The 26080-nt window shown below is 49.1% G+C and overlaps 1 protein-coding gene across 2 annotated transcripts; it reads left to right on the forward strand.

Moving 5' to 3' along the window:
• Window positions 1-430: 430 nt before the first annotated feature.
• On the forward strand, window positions 431-26080 carry LIPG (lipase G, endothelial type). 2 transcript variants are annotated; one of them, XM_052660322.1, is made up of 10 exons: window positions 431-806; window positions 4472-4653; window positions 6303-6482; window positions 8353-8464; window positions 13544-13765; window positions 15535-15777; window positions 16619-16739; window positions 17657-17875; window positions 21524-21628; window positions 23784-26080. In XM_052660322.1, the coding sequence occupies exons 1-10, from the start codon at window positions 710-712 to the stop codon at window positions 23803-23805; spliced, it is 1503 nt and encodes a 500-aa protein (XP_052516282.1). In that variant the 5' UTR covers window positions 431-709; the 3' UTR covers window positions 23806-26080. The 2 variants fall into 2 exon arrangements, with proteins under 2 accessions (XP_052516282.1, XP_052516283.1); XM_052660323.1 differs by lacking the exon at window positions 13544-13765.

Here is a 26080-nt window from a genome sequence, read left to right on the forward strand (position 1 = left end):
GAGAGAGCATTGTGCGCGCGCGCGGATGGCTTTGCGCCTTGGGGAGGGCAACCTTCCTTCTCCAGATCGCGATCACAGAGCGAGCAGGGCTATGGGGCAACGAATCCCCTGGAGCTGCAGGGGGTGGCAGAGAATCTAGGGTCCGGAAATGGACACTGGGAAAAAGTAGGGTGGTGAAAGCGCTGCTGCCCCCGGAGCCGGCTGGGGAGGAAACAAGCCTGCGCTTGCTGAGTGTCCACGCGGTGAGTGTGCGGCGCTTTCATTCAAACTTTGGGGAGTCTTTGGTTCTGGCGTCAGCGAAGGTGTGACCAATCAGAGTCCGGGGAAGGGAATAAATTATGCAAATCACCATCTGGCGATGGATCAGATGACTCCCAATACTTAAAAAGTACCTCGCCGGGAGCTCGCTGGGTGACAGTGGCGAGCCCTGGCTTCCTGGGCAGGCGCCCGAGAGAGGGCCGGTCTGGTTCTGGTTCAAGCCCCTTCAACATTCCCCCCACCACCCCGCGGCTGTTTAGCCGAGTTTTCATCTTCCGTCTTCTCCACCTTTAGCTGTCTAAGGCCACCGCTCTCTGGTGGAGCGAGGGCTTCCCACTTGGGGTTTTACAGGCTTGGACCGCTGGAAACTTCGAGAGGTGTTTTTTGTCTTGTTTTTTCAGTCTTTTTAAAAGTCCCAGTTTGGAGAAGGGAGTGCGAGGGGGTGGTAAGGATGAGAAACACCGTTCTTCAGCTCTGCCTGTGGAGCGCCTATTGTTGCTTTGCCACGGGAGACCCCATACCCCTTGGTCCAGAGGGACGGCTGCAAGGTAACTTATTTCACTTATTTCATTACCACCCCCAAAGCTTCTTTTCTGGGCCAGGGCCCTCTGTCTTGCCGTTCTTCCTCGATCCTGCAGCATCCTCCTTGCTTTCCGCCTGCGCTGTCCATTCGCTCCTCCTAATTGGTCTTGCAGTTCACTTGTTCCTCGGCGCTTCTGACCAGGGCATCCCAGAGCCGGCCGGCTGCCGGGTGTGCTCCCCCGCGCTCGGTCCGGCTCCACCCCTTTGCCGTTAATATGCACTCTTATCGATGTTGTCCAGCCAGCAGAGTTGGCTGCCAGCAGCTCTTCAACCTTGCCCTCCTCTTTGAACCTGCGGGTTTTCGAGGCAAGAAGGTTATTAGAAAGAGCTGTCATCTGGCGCTCTTCTTTTTAATCTCGGCTAGATGCTTTGAAATTTTAGGCGCCAGGGTAGCTGGCTCTGGTTTGAGGAGCGCTTTCGGGGAGGATTTGGTGGGTAATTTGGACAGAGAACCCCAGGCTGCCAGCCTCCTCCTCCTCCTCTCCAGCAGTCTTTCCAGCCTTTGCTCCTCCTCTTGCTACCTTTCTTCCTTCCAGCTGCCAGCTTTCCTTTTTCAGTCTCTTCTATTGGAGAAAGCATGCCCTGGAGGAGCAAGGGTAGGGTCACCCCACAGGAGTACCAGGTCAGTCGGTTAAGCAGAGGAGAGTGGGGAACCCCTGAGGCATATCCCATTAGCTCATCTTCTACTATCCTGTTGTTCAGTTCAGTTCAGTCGCTCAGTTGTGTCTGACTCTTTGCGACTCAAGGAACTGCAGACTGGGTCAAATGATGTTGGTCCAAGTTGCTTATGTATGAGCAGGAGGGTTAATCTGAATAAATGGAAAAATTACTTAACACATTCCCAACTCTGGTATACTTGAACCAGGCTAGGTTTCATCTCTAGTCCCTCTCCTATAAAATGCTAACATTCCTTTCAACTTCTATGTTCTGTGATTCTAAGTATTTGGGGGTTATTTCCTTCATTCAAAGAAGTCTTTATTTGCCAGGAACCCTTCTAGGAGTGGGGCTTCCCGGGTGGCGCAGTGGTAAAGAATCTCCCAGCCAATGCAGGAACCACAGGCGACGTGGGTTCCGTCCCGGATCAGGAAGATCCCCTGGAGGAGGAAATGACAATCCACTCCAATATTCTTGCCTGGAGAACCCCATGGACAGAGGAGCCTGGTGGGCTACAGTCGATGGGATCCCAAAGAGTCGGACATAACTGAGCAACTGAGCACACAGGCTTTTAAGAGGATACAACAGTGAACAAAACAGGTGTAAACCCGCACCCCCAGGAATCTTGCATTTCAGTGATGAGAAGATAGCCAGTCAACTTCTTAAAACATAGAAATAGTGCTCAGTGTCATGGAGCAAAATAAAGGAGAGGAGGAAGGTACAGAGGGCTGGAGGGAGAAGGTGGTGTAGCGTTAGTCTGTGACCAGACTTCCCTCACTGAGAAGCTGACTTCTGAGCAAGGAACTGGAGGAGAGGAGAGGATGAGCTTGGGGACATCTGGATGAAGGACGACTATGAAGTCCCAGAGGCAGAAGTGATGCTGGCTGGAAGTAGGAGAAATGAGCTAGAGAACTGGAGTGTCAGAGAGAGCCAGGTGCTAAAGTGAACGTTTTATGTTCACCTTATGTGGGTTTATCCATGAGTCAGTGCTGGGAAGCCAGCAGACTCTCTTTGCCTTTTCCCTAGACTTCCCATCTGGTCTCTATGAGTGGCTATCCAGGTGGAAACTGGGAGATTTTGAACAAATTATATCCATGGTTCAAATTTCTGCCAGTTGGGGCTTTTGTTCATTAATGACAGAGTTCTGCTCATGTGTATTTAGTTGCATTTTCTGGAACCTTATCCTTTTTACATCTGGTACGTCCTCCCCCTTGGCCTCTTCACCACCAACCCCTCTACCACTGTAGTCTCTCTTTCCATGACTCCATTTGTTTGTGGTTTTTTTTCCTTTCTTTTTAACTCTGGGATGATTAAGCTCCTGGTATGGTCATTTGGTCCATTTTCCCTTGATTTCTGGGTGACTGGACAGTTTGACTGTCTAATTTCCTAGCCTGTTATCAGGGGTGGTATCCTGGATGATTAGAACAGGGCTGCTGCTGCTAAGTCGCTTCAGTCGTACCTGACTCTGTGCGACCCCATAGATGGCAGCCCACCAGGCTCCTCTGTCCCTGGGATTCTCCAGGCAAGAATACTAGAGTGGGTTGCTCCTCCAAGGGATCTTCCTGACCCTGGAATCAAACCCTTATCTTCTACATTCACCTGGGAAGCCCTGATGATGACAGTACCTAGTGTTAAAAGGTCTTGGGACCATCAGTAACATGGGCTGTGTTTTGAAGTAGGGCCATCTCCTAGATAGTGCTGTGTGTGTGTGTACACGATGGAGCTGAAAGGAGAGGTTTTACTGCTCTTATGAGCATCTCTATGGCTTTGATAATTTATTTAATAAGGTAAAAAAGTGTCTGGCACCTGTCTGGTACTGCAAGAAGCACTGAGGTTGCATGAGGTGTTTGGGGTAAGTGCCAGAATTGACGTGGGAGCAGTAGGGAAGCCCAGTGTTTAAAAGGTCAAAGTTCCTTACCTCCAATTCCAAAATCTTTCAAAACTGAAAAATTTGAGTGGTAGCTTGTTTGGCAGCAAGACCTGGCCTTACCTAACCTGAATTCTTACACAATTGGCATCCCAAACTGACCTGAACCAACAAGATGGTCTTTAAAATCTTTTTCTTTTTTTCACCCTTGAGTATGAGTAGTCATGTATTTCCTTACAGAAATGTTATTGGTGTGTTTGATGAATGAGGAATGCCCCAAACCACATATATATATATAGTGTGTGTGTGTGTGTCTATATATATGTATATATACACACATCATAATACCTGTTTAAAATCTGAAAATTTCTGAATTCTGAAATGTAAGTCTGTGTGAAAGTGTAGTTGCCCAGTCATGTCTGACTCTTTGAGATCCTATGGACTGTAGCCCACCTGGCTCCTCTGTCCATGGGATTTTTCCAGGCAAGAATACTGGAAAGGGTTGCCATTTCCTTCTCCAGTAATGCAAGTGGTCCCAAGCATTTCAAGAGAAGAATTGAGGACCCGTTCTCTGAAATTAGTAGCTTGAGGGAAGGAAAGAGAGCTCATTTGGATCAGAAAGAAGGAAGGAAGGTAAGGGAGACTTATTTACTTCAGATTCACCGTCATTGATGTGTGTGTTTGTGTGTGTTAGTCACTCAGTTGAGTCCGACTCTTTGCGACCCCATGGACTGTAGCCCACCAGGCTCCTCTCTCCAGGGGATTCTCCAGGAAAGAACACTGGAGTGGGTCGCCATGCCCTCCTCCAGAGGCTTTTCTCAACCCAGGGATGGAACCCTGGTCCCTGCTTTGTGGAGATCCTCTGGGCCACGGTAGGAAGCCCTACAGTAGTTGATACTAGTGACTAATTAACACTTAAATTTTGGTGAGGTGTGCCTTTTATAACATCTTTGCAACTCTTCTGTGAGATGAGATGGAAACATTCAGCAGATGTAAAAGCTGAAACCCAGAGGGGTTAACTAATTTGCTCAAGAGTGAACAAGAACTGGACCCCAGAGCTCTCACCACCCAGGCCTGCTAGTTACCACACGCTCTCTTCTTTCTCCCCAGATGAGTTCAACAAATCCAGGGTGGTACCGACTGCTGCCAAACCTCCTGTGAGATTTAACCTCCGCACCTCGGAGGACCCAGAGCACGAAGGATGCGATCTCTCCCTTGGCCGCAGCCAGCCCTTAGAGGACTGTGGCTTCAACGTGACAGCCAAGACCTTTTTCATCATTCACGGATGGACGGTGAGCCCGGGGGGAGGTAGCTCTCCAGCTCTACATGGAATTTGGTCTCCTTTGTTTTGGTCAATTAAAAAGCATACTGGTGCTTCCAGATTCTGCTCTTTCTCCCCCTCTTTTCTTGTGGGCTGCTTGTATTTCAGACAGCTGTGAAGAATGTAATGGGCACTTTGCTGAGGGGGCAATCTGGACTCCAGCAGGGTGGCATTTAATGCTGGCACGCAGTGGGCTTTCAGAAAGTGGCTCTCCTGAGGGCAGTAGCGTAGCTCCACTGGCTCTTAAGGGACCCTCTAATTACACTTAATTACATTGGTCAACCGCTGCCTCACGGGGGCCATCCCTTTGCAAGAGCTCAGCTGAACTGAAGCAACTTGACTGGCTCAGAGAGTCTGTGAGGAGCCAGCTGGCCTGGCTGGCTGGCCCTGTTTGGCATGGTGCCCTCCTGTTTGCATAGAGATAGTTCCATTTAAAGCCACTGGAGTCTTTCTATGCCCTCGCTGAGCCATTCACATCGAAAAGCCCATAACAAACTTCAACAAAAAAAGGGCTTTAATGCTCAGCCTCAGAAGCTTTGGACCAGCGAGGGATTTATCCATTCATCTAATGACAGTCTGTAGGAAAATGGCACTGTTAAGTGAGCAGGCTTCTGCCTGGGCTAATTGGGAGGGGACGTTCCTCCCCTTAATGATGAGAAATTCATATCCGTTACATGCTTGCTGGTTCTTTAGGTCTATCACCAACTGTTGGGGTCAGGCCTGGCTAGGGGGTGTTATGTAGGCACCTATGTACCAAATGCAATCGAAGGGATCATTAAGGGCCTGTCTGCCCATCCTCACCTCACAGCCTATGATTATAATCATCCGTTTGGATCTTTTAAAGGCCCCCCTGTCAAAATGCAAATACAAACTGCCTGCAACTGACAAACACATTCCAGAAGGTTCTTTTGTAATCTGTTTGGAACTTGGAACAGCAGTTTCCCATAGAAGCAAGATTGTAAATGGCCTTTGGGTTCCCAGGCCAGGCACAGGAAATCTATTTATCTAATAATGCACTCATGGATAGGTTTACAACTGGACCTCGTCACCATTTACACTTTGTTTCTGTGAGAAAATGTGCTCTGAGTTCTAATTTGGGATTCCAGCAACAGATCTTCCCTCCTCTAGGGTCAAGAGGGATGGCAGAGATGGGTTGTGGGAAGGGGTCATTTGTTAACTTGGCGTTTGCCTAAGAGACAGAATCTCCTTGCATCTCTGAGAAAGAAACCCATTCTCCAGGGCAACCCTTCTCAGCTGCTTCTGAATGCTGGACCACGTCACTTACTTGCCTGACTGTGACAGGGCTAACCTCAGGTCGGCTTGGCCACCAGCACGTATCCCATAGCAGCCCTATTGGTCAGTGGGGCAGCAACACAGGACACCAGCTTGGACATTTTCGATGGGAAAAGCTGGAGGCGTCATCAAGGGCAATGGAAGACACTCGCTCACATAGCAATCCTGACTGTGGCTGGCCCTGCTCATGGGCAAGCGTTGGTGTCTGGGGGACCAATGTGAATGTTCCATGGCTGCGGGAAAGGGTCACAGAACTGAATTTCATATTCACTAGTATTTTTCAAACCCCGAGAAAGAATTTTTTTTTAAGTCCTGTTTTCTCTGCAGATGAGTGGCATGTTTGAGAACTGGCTGTACAAACTGGTGTCAGCCCTGCAGATGAGAGAGAAAGGAGCCAACATCGTGGTGGTGGACTGGCTCCCACTGGCTCACCAGCTTTACGTAGATGCGGTCAATAACACAAGGGGTGTGGGACTCAGCATCGCACAGATGCTCGACTGGCTTCAGGTAACAATGGGACTGAAGGGAATCATCTCCTTTTCTGAGAAGGATCTTGAATCCGAACCCTTTTAGGAAACAAAGATCGGATTATTACAGTGAACCGAGAATATCTTTGAGATTCAAATTTTTACTGAATTAAGTATCGCTTGAAATATTTTGGAAGCTGGAACTTTTAGAAAGCTTTCTAATTATTGACTCATTTCTGGATTTTTCCTGTTACTTTCCTTGCAGGAATTTACTTGCTGATGCCTTCGGGAGCTTGTAATCTTTTTTTTAAAAAAATTTAATTAATTAATTTCAGCTGTGCTGGGTCTTCATCGCTGCACGCGCTTTCTCTAGCTACAGCGAGCGGGGGCTACTCTCCGCTTGCTGTGCAAAGGCTACTCATTGAGGTGGATTCTCCTGTGAGGGTTCCCCTGATGGCTCTGCTGCAAGGCAGCAGACGTGGGTTCGATCCCTGGGTGGGGAAGATCCCTCGGAGGAAGAAATGACTACCCACTCCAGTTTTATCGCCTGGGAAATCCCGTGGACAGAGTGTCGGGTTTCAGCAGTTGCAGCACATGGGCTCAGTAGTTGCCGTTCCCAGACTCTAGAGCACAAGCTCAATAGTTGTGGCACACGGGCTTAGCGGCCCCGAGGTGTGCGGGATCTTCCCAGATCAGGGAGGGAATCTGTGTCTCCTGCATTGACAGGTGGATTCTTTACCATTGAGCCACCAGAGAAGCCCAAAACCTTGTAACCTTAAATACCTACTGATGTCTGCTCTTATTCTGAAGGGTGGCTGGGCTGAGGGTGGGAAGGGTTGGTTCAAACAAATGCAGCCTAATGCCTTGCATAAAATATACGTGGAAAACAGATCTTGAGGTCTTACATTTACTTTTATAGGTTAATGATTTGCCCAGGCTCAGTGGACTTAATGGGAGGCAGGGGTACACTGGCAGAGTGACTCAATTATCTGGGCAATTCTAACCTGACCTTCCTTTAGAAGCCCATGAATCTGATGAATTGTGGCAAAATTCTGGTCAGGATTCTCAAATAGTCCTCAGTCTTCTGCCTAGGTTGTTTAGTTGAGCTTGGTTCCTGAGCCATGGGGTCAAATCCCCCCTCACCCTCATCACCGAGTGCCTTCCCTGTCAAGGTCTGATGCTTCGACTCTGGGATCCCAGGCAGGCTGGTGACGAGGAGGTGGGAAGCTCCTGGGTCTAAGAGAATGGGCAGGGAGCACCCTGCTGCAGACCGTGTCTGGCACTTAGTCTCCAGTTTGTCCGGTGGCTTTGACCTCTGCACTGCTACCCCTCCCCACCTTAGACACTGCCAGAAACGTGTAGGGGAAGGGCCCTCATAGCTCAGTTGGTAAAGAACTGCCTGCAATGCAGGAGACCCCAGTTTGATTCCTGGGTTGGGAAGATCTGATGGAGAAGCGATAGGCTACTCAATCTCGTATTCTTGGGCTTCCCTTGTGGCTCAGCTGTCAATCCGCCTGCAATGTGGGAGACCTGGGTTCGATCCCTGGGTTGGTAAGATCCCCTGGAGAAGGGAAAGGCTACCCACTCCAGTATTTGGGCCTGGAGAATTCCATGGACTGTATAGGCCACGGGTTTGCAAAGAGTCAGACACAACTGAGTGACCTTCACTTTCAGGTATGCAGCTTCTAGTCACAACCTGCACCCTGTCCCCAGTGCAGGGTGACTGAAGTGCCACCAAGCCCTTTCCACCTCCTCTTACCTGGCTGTGTCCCATCCATGTTGCCCTGCCAGCACTACCAGCCACCTCCAGGCTCCTTGTCCCCTCCCTGGCATGACTGCTGTTGAATTGCTGGCAACCTGTGTGCTCAGGACCACCCTCCTCACTTCTTCCCTTCTGTGACTTTCTGCAGGGCAAGGAGGACTTTTCTCTTGGGAATGTTCACTTGATTGGCTACAGCCTCGGAGCTCACGTGGCCGGGTACGCGGGCAACTTCGTGAAAGGCACGGTGGGCAGAATCACGGGTAAGCATGGCTCCTTCACTCAGGGCTGCTCCTGGGGCTCCCTCCCGGAGCCCTTGGAAAACTGAACTTGTGCAGGACTTCAATATATGAAGCAGATAGAAGGATGTTCTGGTTAAAGCTGGGTATCTGTGGGTAGTGTTAAGTTTGTTATTTGAGCCTCCCCTTTCTCAGGAGGAATCTCTGGGTCCCTGAGCACCAGGGAGCATGCTTGGAAAACCACTGGTTTAGTGCAAAAGGTGAGGAAGCACCCAGACAGCTGAAGAGACTCAAGGGCAGCCCTGGGGTAAAGCCCGGCCTGCAAGCTCTGCCACTCACTCAGTCTCTGCTGCCATGCTCCAGGAGCTCAAGGGAAAGGAATGAGTAGTGTGGCTTGTGGTTTGAATTCTGCCTCGGACTTCTACTTCATTCACCAACAGCCTCTTTCCAGTGTTTGGTTGGTGTTACTTATTAGTGATAATGACCTGTTTAAAATGTGTGGTTAAACTTTGTCCTTAAAGGGACCTTTCTGGTAGTGGTACCCAGGTTGGCAATAAAAAGTCGAATTTTCCATCTTATTGAGGTTTTGTTTTTTTTTTTTAAGTGAAACTGAGTTTATTTAGAGAGATACACCCTCCATAGGCAGAGTTGGTGATCTTCTGATGTGAGAATTTGATTTAAATATTTACATCATCTAGTGACTGGGAAAAGTGGGAAGGACTCTTTCCCACTCAGAGGCCCCTGAAACACATACACAGAGCTTCCTCTAGGAGAAAGTCAGAGGCAAATTTGTTGCCCTGAATTTTTGCCCTCCTGCCAGCATTCTTTGGTTAGTTCTCCCTCCCTGCTTCCCGCACACCTCCAACACATTGAGGGCCCAACTGGTCACCCAGAAGGAAAGAAGTAATCATTTCCTTCCTGGCCATGTGTATTCATTTTGAAACAGGACTCAGGTAGAAGGGAGTCCTTAGCTAAAGAATGACTTAGTAAAGGTCGAGTTTCAACAAGCCAGTGGGGTAGATTTGAAACTATATAGAGGGACTTCCCTGGTGGTCCAGTGGCTAAGACTCTGTTCCCCATGCAAGGGGCATGGGTTCAATCACTGGTCAGGGAACCAGATCCTGCATGCTGCAACGAAGACCCGGTGCAGTCACATTTGTGAGGTTTAGTCGCCCTCCTCAAATCATTGTCCCCGGGCTTAAGTCTAATAAGCACACACACACACACACACACACACACACACACACACACACTCCTTTCGATCCAACTGTTTGATCCAGCATAACTTGAGAGCTTCACTTGATTTTCAAGTCAGCGGGGCCTGAACTGTCCAACGGGCAGTGTGGCCACAGGTGACTACTCAGTAACTCCTGGCTGGAGCAAAGCCCATGGGCCTCGAGCCCCTCTGGGTTCTATTGTCTGTGTGCCTGCTCCTCGCCCCCAGGAGAGGCCTGGTGTTGCAGAGCCGGGCTGGCTGTGTGCAAAGGCAGCACACACAGCCCCCGCCAGGGCCCCAGGGCCAGTGTCCTTGGCAACGGAGACAGACGGCAGATCCTCCCTCTCCCTGTCTCTGAATCTGAAGTAGGATGGAGCTCGTCAGAGCGTTCCAGTTCCTTCCCCCTGCCTGTCTGGGTGGGAGCTGCTGAGATGAGGGCTTCTCGGGCAGAATGCTGATCAGTGTTTCAGGCCATCTGCAGGGAGTGTGGGGGCCAGCTTGTCCGGAGTGCGGCCCCTTCTCTGCAGACTCTCTGCAGAGCGGGGCCCCGGGGCGAACATGACAAGGAGTGGCCTCTGTCCAGTTGCCAGGCAGCACCTCAGGGGCATCTGGCTGACCTGACGCATGTTGCCATGCATGTCTGATGGGGGAGGCCTGTGCCCTCTCCTCACCCCTCCGACTTCCCATGGGCCTGGGAACTGGGCGGTCCTGACTGGCAAGAGGACCAGAGATGGCAGCTTGTGTGGAGTCCAGAGGCCAGGGAGGCTGCTGCGCAGAGGCCAGTAGGGGTCCTTAGCTTGGGCCTGCAGGGGGTACCTGAACCCCAGTCTTGCTTGGATCAGAGAACTGTGGACTTGGGGTCGGCTGGAGTTTTACCCTCTTAGGCTTCTGAGGGAACTCTCTGATCCACTAGGGAAGAGGTCATAGGTTTCTAATTGTACTTGCATTTTGTTACTTATAAAGAAAGAAGCAAGCAGATTTGTTCATTCAAGAACTAAGTGGCCAGCTGCAGGCTGTGGGCTAGATGCGACCCAATGTCAAGCACTCAGTGTGTAACCGGTCCTTTGTGCCATCTGTAAGCCATATAGCATCCAGGCCAAAGAATTCTTTGGGCTTCATTTTACAGATGGGGAAACTAGGACTCAGGGCTTAAATCACAGGCCCGGTATTTGACACCCTGATAGCAGAGCTGGATGCAGACCCGGGCTGTTGGGCCTGCGCCTCACCCCTGGGCCATGCTGCCGGCCTCCTGCTGGCAGGGAAACAGCAGCTGTGACAGTTTCCTGCCAGGCCAGGAGGCAGAGGTCCTCCTGGGCGTTATGTGTATGCACAAGAGTGTGTGTGCATATGCATGCAGGTGTGTATTCCATTTGCTGGACAGGACACCTTTGGGGGAGTCTGACTGAATGGAAGGAGGGCTGCTTCTCCATCCTCTCCTTTTGGACTGGATGCATTCACCCTCTCCTTCCTAGTTAAGTAAATTGTGCAAATTTCCCGCGGGGTTTGTGGGCCTTGGCTACGTGTCAGGCAGGGTCAGCCTGGGGAGGCGAAGTCTCAGCCTGCCAGCCAGCCGGCCTTTCGAGAAGCCCTGTCAGCCAGCGGCATTCCTCTGGCCCAGCTTGGTTTCCATAGCGCTGACTGTCTGGTGGAGACTTTTGTTCACTGATGCAAGAGCCCCCCTCTTATTGGCTGCAAAGCAAAATGCTTCTCTTCTTTCTTTTTTTCTTCAGGGCACATGGTGAGAGGCAGGGAGAGGCCACCTGTGTCAGTATTGGGTCCGTTCAGTTGCTAAAAAGAGTCATCGAGGGCTTCTCAGGGAGGCCACTGCTTTTGTGCTGTCTTTCTTTCAGGTCCTGGGCTAGAGAGGAGCCCCCAGGCAGCCTGGGCTCTCTTTCAGCCTCTGTCATTCATACGTATTTCTAAACTTCTCTTGGAAACTATGTAGAGTTTCAGTTATTACCAGTTCTCATGAGTAGTGAGTTCCACAGGTTTGCTATCCACTCTGAACAACAGCTCTGCCTTTCGTTTCTCCTAAAATCACCCTCCGCAAGCCTCGCTGCGTGCCTCCTGGTTCCAGTGCGCTGGGATCTGGGGAACAGCGTTCTATTACCCATTTCCTGCTGTCACAGCTCTGTTCTCGGTCATTCTCCTCCCTACCTTGCTGTCTCTAGATCCAGGCTTCTCAGCCTCAGCACTATTCATGTTTGGGGCCAGACAGTGCTTGTGTGGGCGCTGACCTGTGCATTGTAGAATGTTTCTCGGCATCCTTGGCCTCTACTCACTAGATGCCAGCAGCTTCTTCTCACCCTTTTCTCAATTGTGACAACCAAAGATGCCTCCAGACATGGCCAAATGTTGCCAGGGGGTCCCCTTGGGAGCAAAACCCCTCCCAGTTGAGAACTGTTGTTCTAGACTAAACAAACCTTTCCCAATGGCACACAATCTTTTCTTGGCTTTCTCTGGGTCCTCTCTCTCTCTTTCTCTGTGTATAGGGCAAACAAAGAACCTTTTAGGCTGGGTTGAATTCAGCTCCCATAATTACTTGGTAATAGTAGCTAGTGTTTACACTGACAAGCACTTACTCTTTTAATATCGCACATGAACTATATGAATTAAGACATTCAGATTTCATTTTCTAGATAGTACTGAGGCATGGGAGAAGTTTTTTTTTTTCCAAAATCTGGTCCACAGACCACTTAGTTTTGGGATCACCTGGGGAATAAGCCTTTCTTTCTGGTTCTGCACCAGGATCACCTGGGGAATAAGCCTTTCTTTCTGGTTCTACACCAGACCTATCAATCAGAATCTCTTGGAGGGCAGGGAATCTGCATTTGATGCTTTGCAAATTCTATTTTGGAATGGGTTTTATACTTGTGTGCATGTGTGCTAAGTCACCTCAATCATGTCTGACTCTTTGCACCACTATAGACTGTGGCCCGCCAGGCTCCTCTGTCGTTGGCTGGAGAATATTGGAGTGGGTTGCTGTGCCCTCCTCCAGGAGATCTTCCCAACCCAGGGATTGAACCCATGTCTCTTACATCTCCTGAATTGGCATAGCACCACCTGGGAAACCCTTTATAGTCATGTGGTTCCCAGATATTATAAAAGACAGTGAAATTGTCTCTGTTGTTGCCACTATCTTCATGGTTACCTGCCCTGCTCTCTCTCCCAACACACATACACACAGGAAATCTGGGACTTGTGTGTCCTTCCAGAGTTTTTCATAATTACACAGTGGAACCTGAATTTGTAAGAAGCTCCCCACAGATATTTGTGCTGTTTTAAATTTGAGAACCAGAGCTCTCTGCAGTGTTGCTTGTTTGTTTGATACAGAAGGGTTGCAGGCAAAGGGTTTTGTGCTTGCGCCTACAGAAGAGAGGAATTCTGGAAGCTTGCAGATGCTCAGTATTTCTGGTGCGCCCGGCTCTTGCCATTCCACTCCTGGGCCTGACTCATAACTAGCAGAAGAGGAAGAGGAAGTCCTGATGCAGATAGCTCAGTTTGGGGAGACTGAGTCTTCCCTCTCGAAGATATAGGTAGCTCAGTTATTCTGTCAAACTTTGGCTAAGATCAAGGTTGTGGAAGACTCCTAGTGGCAGAATAAAAGGGAGGAATGGCTTAGTTTCAGCCAGCCCAAGTTCTTTCTAGAACCGCTTCGGTTCCAACAGTCTGTGGTTCCTTGGATCCACATGTCGGTTGAACCTCATGACCAGTTTATTGAGTCAGGTGGAGTCTTGAGAAGAAAGCCAGCATTCCTATACAGCAGGCACCAAACTGTGCAGGATTCCCACGATGCGGACATCTTCATTCTGCGCTCGCAGACTCAGCTATCCACTGGGTCTCCGCTCACCTGACATGGCCCGTCTTGGCTCCCCCTTCTCCTGTAGGTTTGGATCCTGCTGGGCCTTTGTTTGAAGGGGCGGACATCCACAAGAGGCTGTCCCCTGACGACGCAGACTTTGTGGATGTCCTGCACACTTACACACGCTCCTTTGGCTTGAGCATCGGCATTCAGATGCCTGTGGGTCACATCGACATCTACCCCAACGGGGGTGACTTCCAGCCAGGCTGTGGACTCAACGACGTCTTGGGGTCGATTGCATATGGAAGTGAGTTCCTTATTTTTTCTTTTGACTCAATTATTGCATCTCCTCCTGAATCAGCCCGAGCTATTATTCCCAACAACATCCATTTCTATTCCCACTTCTCCCCACAGTGGCCCTTCAACACTGTTTATCCTACAGTTCATCATCCTGCAACAGTCTTCCTGTGGCCTCTGGTCTGCTGTCTTATGCTTTGAGGTCATAGTTATTATTGTTACAGAAGGAATACCTTTTCGTTGGGAAAAAAATCAAGCATTATAGAATTGCCTACAGCAAGAAGTAAAAATACCCCCTCATCTCCCACACCCACTCTTCTTTTTATTCTCCAGAGGTAGCCAATATAGATGTTTTGTGTGTATCCTTCCAGGCTTTTTGCTTTGAAGATTTATTTGTGTGTGTATGTGTGTGTGTGTGTGTGTGTGTGCGCGCGCGCGCGCGCGTGTGGTACTTTTCAAAATCACGTTGTCCTGCAGCTTTCCTTTTTCAGTCCTAATATACATTGTGGACATTCTTAGACATCAGAGTACATAGACCTATTTACCTTTTTCCTTTTTAAAGGTTGTATAATATTCTTTAGCATGGATGCACTGTAATTTAATTTTTTATAACATTTTAAAGAAGTAAAATCAAGACACTTCCTCACTCACTAACAAGTCTGTCTTCCTGAATGCCTAAGCCTATTCCCAGCAGTCTTGGGGAGAACTGAATTTGCTGCTGAAACTGATGGGCTGGGTTTCTCATTTGCTCACTGCCTTGCATCCTCAGTCTTTTAGGTTTTCTAAGTCTTGGCCCCAGTTGGCTCTCTCTGCTCTGATGCTCTGCTGTTTTTATGCCTCACTCTGTCACTCAGTCTTAGGTTGCTCTCTCCCAAGGTGTTATGTAACATCCAAGAGGTCCTGCGGGGCTTGGGAGTTTATGCAAGGAGAGTGCAGCTCTGCCTCAAGTGATCAGAGGATGGCATTTTTTAAGTCTGGTGATGTTAATGAGGAAGGAAAAGGGAAGCTTTGCCAAATGTTTCTGAAGGTCCCAGGATTTACTAGAACTATTGGCTTTAGCCTCTGGTTGCAAGAAATAATGATTACTCTGGGTCAGAAAAATTCAAATTATGCTCCTAACTTTGCAACCAATTGGCTCTGTGACCCTGAGCAAACGACTTCAGCTTTAAGGGTCTGTGGGTCATCATCTCTAATTGAAAGAACTAGAATGAAGTTGGCAAACATTTTCTTAGAGAGTCAGTTAGTAAGTATCTTCAGCTTTGTAAGCCATCAGTCTCTCTGTTTCAAAACTCTGCTCTGCTGCCATAGCGTGGAAGTAGCCAGAGACAACAGGCAAATGAATGAGTGTGGCTGTGTTCCAATAAGACTTTACTAAAAATGGACCAGCCTGCAAGGTGTAGTTTGCCGATCCCTGGACTAGGTGATGTTTAGCATTAGATCCATTTCCAGTATTTTGTGACCACACAACTCCATCAGGACTTGGTGACTCCTCCTGCACAACTGGCCTCCATCACCCTGTTTAGTGCTTGTCCTACGTACTTCCTTGCTCTTTATCGCTTTGTGTGTATCAGTGCAGTCTTCCTACCTGGCGGGCAAGCAGTTCAGTGGCAGGACTAGCCTCCAGTTCTAAAGAAAGCACAGCATGTGTTAAGAATGACACAAACAAGCATACGAATAGTGACAAAATAGTGATAACTGATGCATGAGTGCTTGCTGATGGAGCAGGCCAATCACCGAGGAGCAGCTCAGTCCTGACGTCTCCGTCTCCCTCTCTCCCAGCCATCGCAGAGGTGCTGAAATGTGAGCACGAGCGGGCAGTGCATCTTTTTGTTGACTCTCTGGTGAATCAGGACAAGCCGAGCTTTGCGTTCCAGTGCACAGACTCCAACCGCTTCAAAAAGGGAATCTGTCTCAGTTGCAGGAAGAACCGTTGTAATAGCATTGGCTACAATGCCAAGAAAACAAGGAACAAGAGGAACAGCAAAATGTACCTAAAAACCCGGGCGGGCATGCCTTTCAGAGGTAACCTTCATCCCTGCCCACCTTGCCCTGAGAAAGGACCTTTTCCCTATTTCCGAATACCATGCTCTATAACAAGCACATTCCTGCAGTTTGATCTCATCGTTGCAAACCAGATTATAATGTGCACTCCCTAGGAAAGTTAAATATTTAAAAGTAAATGATGGGGGCTCCTTATCACTCTATGATCGCAATAACTTAAAAATTCTATCTTGCATTTAGCTTTTCATATTTGTTTTCTCATTTGATTATCAAAATGATCAGAGATAGGCCTAACAGGGAATTGAAATGATATCTTACATTTTTATAACATGTTATAAAACCAAAAGTTTTGTGGGTATTATATTACATATGAGGAAATTGAGGTTCAAGAGGTTAATACCTTATTCTTTTATTCAAGATCACATAGCTCAAAAGCATCTAGGTCAGAGTCCCCCAAAGTTCTCCCAAACCCCAAGTTCAGGGCTCCTTCTTCCTTTTATTAAAATTTTTAATAGAAGAGATAATTGCTTTACCATATGTGTCAGTGAATCAGCTATATATATACTTACATACTTGAATATCCTATTCAAGGCAGGATATACTTATATATCTCCCTCTTGAGCCTCCCTCCTGCCCCCTCCATCCCACCCCTCCAGGTCATCACAGAGGGCTCCTTCTTCTATACTGCAGTGCCCTCTTAGGCCATTGGAGAGAATGAGGTCAGAGGGAGGTTAGAGGTTGGGCTGGACCAAAAGGATGTCAGTCCCTAAAAACTCACTGTGGTGGGTGACTCACTTTGGGTCAGGGTATCCTAAGATGACAAGCGAGGCTCACAAATGTCTTTGTTCTGCTATCTCTGCAGTTTACCATTATCAGATGAAAATCCATGTCTTCAGCTACAAGAACATGGGAGAAATGGAACCCACCTTTTATGTCACCCTTTATGGCACCAACGCAGACTCCCAGGTTCTGCCTTTGGAAATGTAAGTCATGGGTTTTCTTTGCTGGGTGCAGGACAGAGAACAAGTCGGAGAGGTGCGCAAGGCATGTGAGCACTTGCAGGGGAGGCGCTGGGTGGTTCCTCCCTCCTGCTTCACACTCTCCCAGGAACCCTGGGCTCACAACATTTCTGGGAGGGAAGCTCCTGGGGTGAATCAGCAGCGTGAGAATCTGCTGAATCAGCTGGGGAGAAACTGCTGTTTCATTCAGACAACACCTGATTCCTGAGGCTTTAGGAAATTTGGAACCTGAAGCATGTTATCCGTGGCCCATTTCCCATTATCTGTGGGAGGGGCACATGGTAATCAGTGTAGACCTGTTGAGCACTTGTAAGGTGCAGAGTGCCCTGCTGAGTAATGCTGGGATTGCCAAGAAATGCAATCAGAGTACTTGCTCTCAAGGCTGGGGGCTGAGCGTGGGGGACCAGACTTGTGTGCACACACTCATGCACACAGATGGGGAGAGGCAGGCTCCCCTAGGTGCTGAATGAGAGGGACAGACAGGAGGGGCTGGGAGTTCCGGAGAGGGGGAGATGGATGCCCGTGGGCTGAGGGGGCGAGACGTCACTGAATGGGGATATGACTTTGCACTTTTCTCGTTTCTGTTCTTTCCTGGTCCTGTTCCCCCCAAGGAAGTCGCCTACATGATGAGATGCTCAGGTTCCCGAGCATTGGATAGGAAGCCGGGGTGCTGTGCGTGGTGTTAGCTCTCTGCTCGTGTGGGGCGCAGCTGAGCTTCCATGCTGGTCCTGCTGCCGGGACGTGGAGGGTGTGGCAAGAGGGGCCTCTTGCACATTTCTCTCCCATCTGTGAGGGGCAAGGGCTGTCACCGTGTCACCCCGCACGGTGCCACAGTCTCCAGGTGGTAGGGGACAGAGACCAGCGTTCCTCTCCCCTTGCAGGGTGGAGCAGATCGGGCTGAATGCCACGAACACCTTCCTAGTCTACACCGAGGAGGACTTGGGAGACCTCCTGAAGATCAGACTCACGTGGGAGGGCAAGTCTCAGTCCTGGTACAACCTGTGGAAGGAGCTTCGCAGCTACCTGACTCAGCCCCGAGGCTCCAAGCAGGAGCTGCATATCAGACGCATCCGGGTCAAGTCTGGGGAAACCCAGCAGAAGTAAGTTCCTCATGACCCTCTTCCTGTCCCGTGTCCGTGGTTAGCAGAGGGCGTGTGCCTCTGCAAATCCTTTTCTTGGATAAGTGCATTTGTGAAGGGCATGCTAAACCATTTCCGTTGTGTCTGACTCTGCAACCCTATGGGCCGTAGCCTACCAGGCTCCTCTGTCCATGGCATTCTCTGGGCAAGAATACTGGAGGGAGTTTTCATTTCCTCCTGTGAGCATGCACCTTCCATCTTTTCCTATCCAAAGCATGGGGGCAAAACCACAAATGCTTTGCAAAGAAGACTGAATTCCAGATCAATTTGTGCAGCTTGTGCCCTGGTCACAGGCCCTGGGCTGAGAGGGGTGGGCAAGTGGAGGCTGGAACCCAGCCCTTGTTCCACTTGCCAAGTCCTGTGCTGGCCTGGAGGAAGGGGGCTTCTCCTGGACAGGGCGCTTCAGGAGAGCTGCCTTGTTTTGTTTTAATATTGGTTAATATGCCCTAGTTAGTATGGTTAGTATTGGTTAGTATGAGTCCAATTACTTTTTTTTAGCTGCACCAAGTAGCATGTGGGATCTTAGTTCCCCAACCAGGGATCAAACCCTTGCCCCTTGGAGTGGAAGCACAGATTCTTAATCACTGGACCAGGAGTGCTGTTTGTTAATCTGTTTGCTCTGGGGTCTGTACATGCAACAGAAGTTGCATGAGGTCTGTGGGGGTCCTAGATTCCCTGACATCCTATCTTCAGAGCATTCTACCCCTCCTTGGGAAGCTCTGACTCCAGGATGTGGGTGGGGCCCTAACATCAAGGAACAGCGATCCCTCTGTGCTATGCCAGCTGGCAGTTTCCCTATGTCTGTTAACCAAGCCTAACATGAGAAATCCACACCTAAATCAGCCCCTGAAACGTGCCTTGACTCTCTGAGCAGCTTCTGGCTAAGTGGGAGCCAGGAAACCTGGAGGACATTCATCAAGAGAGGAGGGTTTCCTTGGCCAGACCCTTCAGCCAGCCTCTGGGAGGTCACTGCCAGCCTAGGGTCGATGGGAAGCAGGCTCCACTCTCTGTACCTCTTCTGGCATTTTCTCCATTGCAGTTCTTCAAGTGTCTCATTTCCATCCGTCACCTACATTGCATCTTGGCCATGCAGGGGTGGAGCCTTGGGTCGCTCATCTGAGTGATTCTGGTCTAGAGACCTGGGCACTGGGGTGTAGTAGGGGTGGGTGCCCGCTGAGGGGAACTTTAGCACAAAGGCTGTGGTCTAGATAATTGTGTGTCTTTCTCCTTCTCTTGACGCTTGAAAGTGCAGCCTGTGCCGACGTGTGGCAGCTGAAATGTGATCGTTTTTTATTTTTGGTACTTTCTTTTTTTGCCACATGACACAGCATATGGAATGTTAGTTCCCCCACCAAGCATCGAACCTGTGCCCCATGTAGTGGAAACGTGGAGTCTTAACCCCTGGACCATCAGGGAAGTCCTGAAAGATGGAAGCAAATCTAATAAACCACTGAGCCTTAACAAATGTGAACCATTTTCCATATTGGTTTCAGATATGAGATTTTAAAAAGTAAAACATTACAGATGAATCAGAAGCCCCTCTGTCCAAATCAATTGTACTAATCTTCCAACATTAACACATGTTAGCGTTTCCCTCTTCGTGATGTTTATACTTTCACTACTTCTGTTTGTATCCATGCACAACCTGTAGAATTGTTTTGGTTGCTTCTGAAGTTTACATGAGTGGATATTCCTTTCAAAGTTGCTTTTCTCCATTCAACATAGTTTATGAAATTTATACAACACATATCGATCCCATCTACTCATGTTTAGGCTTCCCAGGTGGCTCGGTGGTAAAGAATCTGCCTGCCAAGGCAGGAGCTGCGGGAGACACGGGTTTGATCCCTGGGTTGGGAAGCTCCCCTGGAGAAGGAAAGGGTAACCCATTCCGGTATTCTTGCCTAAAAAATCTCATGGACAGAGGAGCCTGGCAGGCTACAGTCCATGGGGTCGCCAAGAGTCAAACATGACTGAGAGTCTGAGCATCATTCGTGTTTAACTCCGGTATGCAAGCCATCATTGAGCAAACAGTAGTTTCGCCGTTGTTCTGCTGAATATTTACCTTGTTGTTGCTTTCTTGCAGTCATAAGTAGTGCTGAGGTGACCATCCTGGGACGTTTTCCTTGTGTACATGGGTCAGGGCCTGTGCTTAGTTACTCAGTCGTGTCTGACTCTGAGACCCCAGGGACTGTAGCCCTCCAGGCTCCTCTGTCCATGGGGATTCTTCAGGCAAGAATACCGGAATGGGCTACCCTTTCCTTCTCCAGGGGATCTTCCCAACCCAGGGATCAAACCCATATTTCCTGCAGCTCCTGCCTTGGCGTGGGTAGCCTTTCCTTTCTCCAGGGGATCATCCCAAGCCAGGGATCAAACCTAGGTCTCCTGCATTGCAGGGAGATTCTTAACTGTCTAAGCCACCAGGGAAGCCTAAGAATACTGGAGAGGGTAGCCTATCCCTCCTCCAGGGGATCTTCCCGGCCCAGGAATCAAACCTGGGTCTCCTGCATTGTAGGCAGATTCTTTACAAGCTGAGCTACCTGGGAAGCCCATGGGCTTCTTGGGGGAATATTAAATCACTGGGTTATAGTATATGTATTTACTAACTGGACTGGATATTAATCCCTTTCCAAAGTGCTTGGACTAATTTTTCATCTCAGCCAATGAGTAAAAGTTCTCTTTTTCCCCCTCCTTTGGTGGATATTCTTGCCATTCCTCTGGGTGTGACTTGGTCACTTACTGCTGTTTTCATTTGTATTTTCTGATTGAGTGTAATGGGTGTTTATGGGCTGTTTGGGTTTCCTGGTAAAAGTTTGGAAGACTGTTCAGAATGTGGCTTTTGTCCTACTGCTAAGTATCATGGTCAGATTTACAGGCCATGGGGTCACGCTGACCACATATCACCAAGGCTGATGGGCTGGAATTTGGGCTGTATGTTATAGCTGAAATAGTTTTAAGACTACTGATTCTTCCTGTGATCTTTGTTGTCTACTTCCTGAATCTTTTCTATTAACTCACAGCTGAGTTCCAGTTATGCTTGTCAGTGGGTATTTCTGGACACCATGCTGGAGGGAGCTTGAGTTCCTTCACTCAAGGAGTTTATAGTCCCCTACAGATACAGGAATTCGCAGCTATTCAAGGCAGGATATAATGTGTTAAAATGAGATAACACCTTCGCTATTAACTCTGTGCCATAAGAAGTAACGACAGTAACACAAACGACATTTATACAAGGATGTGCCAATTCATTAAACTGAGAAGTCAACAGAGGGTTAGCTTAGTAAGGTCCTGAGCAATCAGGGAGGCTTCAGAGAGGCTATGCCTTGGAAGGCAGGTGGCCATTTGGACAGACAGAGGGAAGAAGGTGGAAGGGTTGTGATTAAAGGCTGCATGAGCCGAATCATGGGAAACATCAAAGTGAAACCCTTTTGGTGTGCTTGTAGCAGCGGTGGGGAGTTCTGAAGGGTCTTGAGTCAGGATGGGTGAGATGAAAACTTCTCTTTTCTTCTTACTCCATCTGCCTTGGATCCAGAAAGCACCATATGGCTGATGCACAGCCGTGTCCCTACCCCTGGAGCTTTGGCTACATCAGTGGTTTCTTTTTCCTTCTAGATTGACTTTTTGTGCAGAAGATCTTGAGAATACCCTTATATCACCTGGCCAAGAGCTCTGGTTTCACAAGTGTCGGGATGGCTGGAGAATGAAAAATGAAACCAGGTAAGCAGAATGTGCTCAGCGGTTCATGCAGTGCCTGCTGATGGGTCCTCAGGCTGGACGTGCGTCCGGGCACTTGGGACATAGAAGCCAACAAAAGCAGATGAATGTCCCTTCCTTTATGAGGCCGACCTTCTGCTGGAAGGAGGTAGACGAATCAGTGTGACAGGATGTTGGATGCTGTGAATGTCCCTTTGCCTCTTGTTCTGCTTCACCCTGTGGGTGTCACAGCCGTGGTCCTGCTGGAATGAGGTCTTTCAGTGACTAAGTCCCCAAGCTTGGTACCCATGTTCCCATCTTAGATTGAACTTCTGTGTAGTGACCAGGGCCATGGGAAGTTCCAGGGCTCCTGGTTGCCTTCTGGGCACCAGGGTGGAGTGGGGAGTTAGGCGGAGTTAGGGAGAAGCACAAGGCTCGCTTTCCTTTCAAGATTTTCTGGGACCCAGGTTGGTGTGAGTGGATTTAAGTAGGCAACTCTCCCCCTTTCTCTTTTCTGGCCGTGAGGCCTATGGGATCTTAGTTCCTCAACCAGGGATCAAGCCTGTGACCCCTGCATTGGAAGCATGGAGTTCTAATCACTGGGGAAGTCCAACTTTCTCCCTTTCTGAGAAGCAGGAACGCTCAGTGTGCATGTTGCTGTAACAGACAAAGGGGTCATCTTGCTTCGGTGTCCCTCTTGCCCTGTGCTGGAGTCTCATCATTTCAGAATTGAGGAAGGCTGATCCTGTGGTATGAAGCAGCGGGTCCTTTCAGAAGGGGCCTCAGTCAACACCCTCTGAGCCTAAATGCCTGCTGAGCAGGAGGGAGACACCCCCCCCCACCCCCGCCAGGTCCCAACCCCTGGTCCAGTCAGAGGTACTAAATAACAACGCTCCCCAGCACGTAGATGTGCCCACCCTGCGTGTGTGCTTCCATACAGCATCTCATTTCCTTTGATCAAGTCCACGATGCTGGTGCTGTTAACCTTGTGGACAGCTGGAGGACCTGAGACTCAGGGAGGTTAGATCACTCTTTTCAGGTTCCCCAGTTGGTGACAACAGAGTGAGGATTTGAAGCGGTTGGTTTACTCGAAAGCCTGTGTTCTTTCTTGAGCGTGGAGGTTCCACTTGCTCAGATGAGTCACCTTGCCTCGATCTAGGTATCAATTAGCAAGCAGCTGCACCCTTGCCGGGGTCCCCCTGTGATTAGCTGTCTGCCAGCCCTGAGGGTTGAGCTACATCCTGGCTGCTCTGTCTTGTGTTCAGGAGCATCACCGTGACCACACACTTGGAGATCACAGGACTTGTGGCATCCTGAAAACTGCTCATGTAATTAAGAGACTCAGTCTAGAGTAGGCTTACAAGATTTTCTGCTATGATAATAATTTTAATTCTTCATGTCTGTGTTTAAATGTATACCTTTCCAAGTGCTTCCACACATTTTTACTTCACTGATTCTTGGAAGAGCCATGTAAATTGCATACCCGGGAAGGATTGCTATTCTGACATACTTCTTTTTCCCACTCCAGAACTTCCTAACAGTTGAGAATGCCATAATTCTCTTAAACTGTCTCTTTGAGAAAACAAGTTGTCCTTTCGTTTGCCCTCAAAAGACTAGAAAACAACAGGCTCCCCAGTAATAAATTAACGCCAGGAAGTGGTGACATCTCTGGGCTGGAGTATTCTCTCTCCAGCTATGAATGCTGTTCATCTGTTCACAGAAAAGGAGACTGAGGCTCCGAGAGGTTCCATGGTGCGTTAGTGTAGCTGAGATTTAGACTCTGCCCCCTTCCGGTCATACTGCAGGCTCTCCTGTGTTTTTAGAGCAAAGCAAAGAGGGCTTGATCATTTTCCCGGCGGTTGCCTGTGTGTGTGTGTGTGTGCATGCATGAGCGTGCATATACGTGCATGCTGAAGGTGATTATTCTGCTAAATATGCAGGTGTCATCATTGAGATGTAGGGAGCGAGGAATCCAGAGTGGGCCCTCATGTGGTGTTCCTCAAATTGATTCTGTGGCTTCTGGGGGGAGGGGGAGGAAAGAGCAGAACCCTCTCCATTTGTTCTGAAAGGGAAGAAGGTAACACAGGCGGAGAGGAGTGAAAGAAAGCTTGGTCTTGTAAGCAGAGGTGCAGAGCTGCGAAGCCAACTAACAACTCCACTCCCACGTGGTTCCTTTCAGTCCAACCGTGGAGCATCTCTGAGGGTGTCTGCAGGGCCCCCCACCCACCCGACTTCCAAGCCCGTGGAGGGACGTTACAGCGGAGGAGCCACCTGATGGGAGGACCCAGCTTGGCCCTGTCCCTGGAGCACTGGGAGGAGCCCGCTCTCCGGGGCAGCTCTGTGCCTCCCGGGAAGGCTGGGACTCCTCCCCGCCGGAGGGGAGCGCGCACCGCCGTGCCTGCTCGCCCCGCTGCTGCTCTAGGACTGCTCTCCCACCAGGTCCGAGAGCAAAGGGCCGCTGCCTCGACCTCTGCATCCACCGGGCTGGTTTCTCAGTGACTGCATGAGCCTGTGCTCCACCTGACAAGGGTCACGGGCTCTGAGAGCCTCTGTGTGGAAGGCTGTCCGCTGCCTGGCCTCACCTGACTTGAGTGAGAGGTCTTTCTGCTGGGAGCTGGCTGGTGTCAGGACCTGGGGCCTTGTTCACCCAGGGAGGGGAGAGTAGGTCCGGGAGGTGCAGAAACTCTCTTGTGGTTCAGTGGATAACCGGTAATCTGTCCCAGTTATATTTTATTCCGTCCTGCTCCCCAACTTTCTCTCTAAAGCACATATCATGGGCTTTCTTATTTTTTCCATTGCTCATTTTTTGATTGGACAAATACTTGCTAAGCACTGACAGTTAGCAGGTGGCAGTAGACACCTTGGTAAATTTCTGCAGACCCTCTCCTCATTTGAAGCCTGATGGGTTTGGGATGTCTAGACTCCTTTCCAGTTTAGATGATCCATGACTATGCACGAGGGGCACTGAGGGGCTATAGGATGTAAGAGTTGGGGACCCTGAAGCTTCAAGTGGTTTCTACCTATTTCTTCATAGTTGACATGCATCCTCCTTCAGAGTGACATCTTTGATCACCAGCAGAGTGTCATATGTTCTGGGGACAGAATGGTGACCAGTTGCTGGACATGACTGGCAAAATCTCTTCTGTGTAGGAAGATGGGAGGGGATTACACATATCTATTCATATGGAAACCAGCACACAGCAGATGCCAAGATGTAATTAATGCCATCCTTGTTCCTTCTTGAATTATCTTGTTCAAATACCAGTGCCCTTTCTGTGCTGAACTTCTTCGAAAAGCCCCTACTTCTAGATCTTGATTTGAATGAATATACATGATATCTGAGGAACCTTTTTGTAATTTTCAAAAGATTTGAACATGCATCACTTAATTAGAGACTCATAACAGAAGGTGAGCAGGGCAGCTACTATTATCGCTATATTACAAAACCAAGGCTTAGTGAGGTTCAGCCATGGGCCTAGAATTATATATCAGGTTGGTGGTGGAGCCAGGTGAGGACCCAGACTTCCTGGAGCTAAAGCCCATGGTATGCACGTCTCTACAACTTCACCAGTTCTCCTACAGCCGTTTCCCACCAACATGCCCCAGATGTGACAAACAAGGAAGGTTTTTCAGAGCCAGCCATGAAACCCTAAACCCTTTTATTAATATAGAACTGGGAGGACAACTGTGCCAAGGGGTTAGGATTTTTATGGATGAATATTATTTGGAAGGAGTTGTGATGGCAGGTGGGGTTGGGGGGAGAGCTATTTTCTCTGTACTTAGGTTTTTAAGTGTTAGTGTTAGCTGTTCAGTCGTGTCCAACTCTTTGTGACCCCACGGACTGTAGCCCACCAGGCTCCTCTCTCCACGGGATTCTCCAGGCAAGAATACTGGAGTGGGTTGCCATGCCCTTCTCCAGGGGATCTTCCCAACCCAGGGACTGAACCTGGATCTTCTGCATTGCAGGTGGATTCGTTGCTGTCTTAGCCACCAGGGTCAGGAAGATCCCTGGAGAAGGGAATAGCTACCCATTCCAGTATTCTTGCCTGGAGAATTCCATGGACAGGAGAGTCTGTAGGGCTACAGTCCATGGAATCACAAAGAGTTGGACATGACTGAGGGACTAACACTAGGTTTTTAAAGGACATTGTTTTCATCTGTATTGTGCCAAAGTTGTATCATTGTTCAATGCCAAACTTCTGAAGACATAACCCATCAAAGACCTCAGTTCAGAGTATTTTCTCAATCCAGTTGTGTGCTTGTCCTGCTGCTTCTGTGACTGCTTTCTAGACAAAGTAAGGTTTGTGTTATGACTGTGCATCCTGGTCACTTTCTGCTCCTGCATTTGTAATGGAAGCCTTGGGAACGGAATCCTCAGTGGGTCCTGTATTTATACATTCGTCTAGAAGCCTTATTTGTATATAATGATGCTTTTTTTAAATGCTTAGAATGCTATTTATTTCTCAAGTGTATATA

Source organism: Budorcas taxicolor, chromosome 22 (assembly GCF_023091745.1).
Source record: "Budorcas taxicolor isolate Tak-1 chromosome 22, Takin1.1, whole genome shotgun sequence".
NCBI lineage: Eukaryota > Metazoa > Chordata > Mammalia > Artiodactyla > Bovidae > Budorcas > Budorcas taxicolor.

Coding starts and splice junctions, on each gene's coding strand:
- LIPG (XM_052660322.1), top strand. CDS start 710: ATGAGAAACACCGTTCTTCAGCTCTGCCTGTGGAGCGCCTATTGTTGC. Junction 13,766..15,534: donor GGGGTCGATTGCATATGGAA/GTGAGTTCCTTA, acceptor CCTCTCTCCCAG/CCATCGCAGAGGTGCTGAAA. Junction 21,629..23,783: donor AGAATGAAAAATGAAACCAG/GTAAGCAGAATG, acceptor GGTTCCTTTCAG/TCCAACCGTGGAGCATCTCT.